General features: G+C 50.7%; 1 protein-coding gene across 1 annotated transcript; it reads right to left on the bottom strand.

Annotated features, from left to right (window-relative positions):
• Positions 1 to 218: 218 nt before the first annotated feature.
• Positions 219 to 3502, bottom strand: LOC123409339 (probable high-affinity nitrate transporter 2.4). Its single transcript, XM_045102270.1, has 2 exons — positions 2331 to 3502; positions 219 to 703 (listed from the first exon to the last, which is right to left on the bottom strand). The coding sequence occupies exons 1-2, from the start codon at positions 3500 to 3502 to the stop codon at positions 424 to 426; spliced, it is 1452 nt and encodes a 483-aa protein (XP_044958205.1). The 3' UTR covers positions 219 to 423.
• Positions 3503 to 4336: the final 834 nt, after the last annotated feature.

Below are 4336 nucleotides of genomic sequence, written 5' to 3'. Positions count from 1 at the left end.
CGCACATGGATACGGTGTTCGATTTGTGGGTTGGCGTTGAACATGCCCTCACTTGTCAAGTGCTCCAAAGAACATCCTAGAAAGTTGTTTCTTAACAACTGCCCAGTGAAAATAGCTATAATATTTTTTGATATGACTATCCAAGGTCCCACCCCCTCTAGTGCTTAAAAACTCGATCCTAAAAATGAACAAATGGAAAGTTCCCTTGGGTACCATGGTAAAAAAATAGCTCCACTTTTACCACCAAATGGACAAATGGGAAGGACACATGGGGGCTCACCCTTGCCCTTAGCCTACCACTATTAGTCCAATAAGTCATCACATGTAGTTCAGAGTCTTGAGAGATCATGTGGAGGTTTCATTTCCATTTCAAAAGCATGTACCTATTCTTATATTTACAAGCTAAGCTAATCAGCTACCACATCATTTCAGAAGCATGTAACCATCATCCTTGTTTACATCATCGTCATCATCGTGACCATCATGGTCGTCGGTGTCGGACTCCGAGGGGCCACAAAGCATTCCTCCCGAGCGTGGGAAATAGATGAGCACCACGGGGAGCGTGCAAAGGAGGCTGGTGAGGCCGGTGTAGGAGATGGACTCCTCCACCGTGTACCTAGAGCTGTTGAAGAACAACCGGTTCGTCACGATCGCACCGACAGCCCCGCCGCTCGCCGTCATACCAGACACCACGCCCATCGACCTGCATCGTTTAATCCACAAATCCAATTTAACTAGATGATATATTTTAAATGACATTTAGTTGTATGAAACATGAATATTTTGATTAACAGTATGAGAATAAAAATTGAATATATGTATGATCTATTATACTCCCTGTGATCCAAATAAATTGACTCAACTTTAGTGCAACTTTAGTATAAAATTATACTAAAGCTCGTGAGGTAATTTGGATGGGAGGGAGTATCTGATTATTGTAGTCATAAAGATTTTTTGAATATAAATAGCATAATGTAGTGGAAATGACTAAGTCTTTTCTGTGCAACATTATATGTTGAGTGGACCTTTCACTTGCATAGTTGCACATCAAGGTGACATGTTTACATGCTAATACAAATGGATTAAGATGATCACTTAGTTATATGAGATTACCTGCTTATTGTGTGAGTACATAGAAAATTTGGTTGGTTTTTTTAGCAAGTTGTGTCATAATTAGCTGCATCATAATCTTAACTTAGTTGTTTTGTTTCTTAACTTGCGACCAAAGGAGACCCCTTATATTAGCTCTCTAGACGCACATGGTCTAAAACAAAACAGCGACTCCTTCATTGCCGGCCTCCACCCAAATGCATGGTACTCACCACACCTCAACACATATTAATACTTAATCTTTCAAACTAATTCTTCTCTTTCTTTTAGATTTTTTGTAGGGGTGGACCCCTCATCTCTTAATTATTAATTAAAATCGTACACATCAGTTTATACATAAAATTTTTAAGTAAGTCTTCGTAGATGTATCATTACTCTAAGCAACATGGAGCGTCTCTTTATGTGTATAAATGGGATTTCAACTAATTCTACCAGGAATCTCCGCGAGTTCCTATCTTTGAATAAACGCAAGAAAGCAACGTCGACGTCAGCGACACTGTGTTACTGCACACGGATTCTGTTTTAGATTCTTTTAGATCCACCGGACGTCGGCGCGAATCCTCCTAGCTAACTCGTGGCTGTGGGCGCTGTTAGCTAGTCAAGTACTCAACACCTTTCATCTTACGCTAGGTAGCTACCAGCTTCATCTTTTCATCCATGCATCGTCAACTTGCATAATTTTTTCCCTGTTTTGAGGTTGCTTAATTACCACATACACCATGTGGTCATCGTCGAATATATACATGTATATAAAAACGTAACTACTCCCTCCGTTTCTAAATATAAGTCTTTCTACAGATTCTACTAGAGAACTACATACGGATGTATATAGACATACTTTACATGTAGATTCATTCATTTTGCTTCGTATGTAGTCATCTAGTGAAATTTTTTAAAAGACTTATATTTAGGAACGGAGGGAGAGAGTATATATGTAAGTGTACCATGTAATATTTATACATAAAACGTTATAACCATAAATATTTCATAATTATAAACAAGCTAAATGCTAGTATAATATGTACTCCCTCCATTCCTAAATATAAGTCTTTTAAGACGTTTTACTAAAAGACTACATACGGATGTATATAGACATACTTTAGAATATAGATTCATTCATTTTGCTCCGTATGTAGTCATTTAATAAAATCTTTAAAAAGACTTATATTTATGAACGGAGGGAGTAGGTTGGTAAAGGATTAAGCGGAAAATTTCTTTACCTCTTGGAGACGAAGGGAACGATGCCGAAGGTAAGCCCTGATGCAGCCTGCACGAACGCCCCGCAGGCCACCATCACTGCCATCGTGGCCGCCAGCGACGGAGCCTCCGTGGCACCCATCCTGCCAACCAGAACGCAAAGGACCGCGCCGGTGCTTTGCACGGCCCATAGCGCCCACAGCCTCCCCCGCATACCGAAGCGCCTTCCCACCTCGTCGGACGCTACCCCTCCCGCCGGCCGCGCCACGGTGTTCATCACGCCGAAGCACGCTGCGGCGGCGCCGGCAGCCTCCATGGGCAGCCGGAACCGTCTGCGGAAGAAGTCGGCCGCCACGTTCTCCATGATGAGCTCCACGCCGTAGCAGTAGCCGTAGGTGAGCGCCAGCACCCACGCCCGATAGTCGCACACTCCCCCTCGCACCACCTTCCAGAAGCCCTCCCCTTTGCCGCCTTTGGCGCCTCCACCGTAGGCGCAGCCGCTCGGGAGATCGTATGGGAAGGCGAGCACGGCGAGGCCGGTGGTGATGAGCATTGCGCACGGGATAAGGTAGGCGACGCGCCACGCGACGGTGATGGGCACGCCGAGGCGGAGCACGATGAAGTCGTAGGCGAGCGGCATGACGACCTGCGCGGCGGCGCTGCCGACGTTGGCCCAGCCAGCGGCCACGGCGTTGGCGAGGCCGACGCCGGAGGGCGCGAAGATGCGGGACATCCAGTGCTGGTTGGCGACGAAGTTGGAGAGCGAGAGGCCCGCGCAGAAGCGCAGCGCGACGAAGCCCGCGGGCGAGGACGCGTACACGGCGGCGAGGGCGAGCGCGAGCGCGCAGACGAGGCTGGCGGCCCCCGACGCCCGGCGCGGGCCGAGGAGGTCGCAGGCGGGGCCCATGGCAAGGCGGCCGACGAGGGCGGCCGAGAGCGAGGCGACGGCGGCCGCGGAGGCGTCGGACGGCGCGAGGACGAGCGCCGGCCGCAGCGCCGGGAGGATGGGCGGCGCGGCGAAGGCGGCGAAGAAGCAGGCGAAGAGGGAGAGCCAGGCGAGGTGGAACGCCTGCGTGTGCGGCCGTGACAGCGCCAGCGGCCGCAGCTCCGTGGCGCGGCCGTCGGCGTCGACGCCGTGGGCGATGTCGGCCCAGTCGCTGTAGTAGTTATGTTCTTCGTCTACCTTCTTGGCCATGGTGACCGTAGCTTCTGCTTCGACCGAGCTAGGCACCGAGCAGCCAGGCACGCAGTCGCAGTGATGGATCGGTCAGTGTGTGATCGAACGATCTCTAGACCCTCTAGCTAGCCCGATCGACCTTGTAGTTGTAGTACTAGGCTGCTGCTAGCTAGCCAATGAGGCGAGGGGTTTAGATTTGGGTGGGCGTGTGTGTGGTTTAAATAGCGGGAAGGAAAGGAGAGGCCACGACGCGACCGGAGGGTGGGTGGCAGCTGGGAAGGTGGTGGAATGGAACGGGTTAACATGCAGGGCGCCGCATGCACGAGAGGAGAGGCTCCCGGGCGCCTCCAAGAGGGAGAACGATGATTAACGCGCTCTTAGCGTAGCAATCAGTCTAAAGCTTGGATGACAATGTGCCTATTTAGTGACGCCCGTCAGAGTCAGAAGCTATGAAAATTATAACGCGAAGGTAAAATCCATTTAACGTTTTTTATTAATTAAGTTATAAAAACTTCATAACGAAACGGCGGCTTAGAGCATCTACAAACCGGACCCCTCAAACTCGTTTCAAACGTCCGGCCAGGCCGTCCGGTTAGTGACCGGTCACAAAAATTCGACCAAAACAGCCCCTTATACCGGCCTCAAAGGAGAACAGCTCGGCCATCTACCCCTTGTCCCTCCCCCGCGTCGTTTCCGCGAGCAAGGGGGCCGGGGCTCCTCCCCCTCCCTCCTTCCAGCGCTCCCCCTCTCCCTCCCCTCCCCTCAACGCCGCGAGCACGCGCTGCCGGGCCCTGCCCGCATGGTGCAGGCGGCGGCGGGTCTGTCCTTCCCCGCGCGCGCGCTGCCCCTGCT

The sequence above is a fragment of the Hordeum vulgare genome, chromosome 7H, assembly GCF_904849725.1.
Source record: "Hordeum vulgare subsp. vulgare chromosome 7H, MorexV3_pseudomolecules_assembly, whole genome shotgun sequence".
NCBI lineage: Eukaryota > Viridiplantae > Streptophyta > Magnoliopsida > Poales > Poaceae > Hordeum > Hordeum vulgare.
Note: the sequence above shows the minus strand (reverse complement) of the source record. Positions and strands in the feature narration are given on the sequence as shown.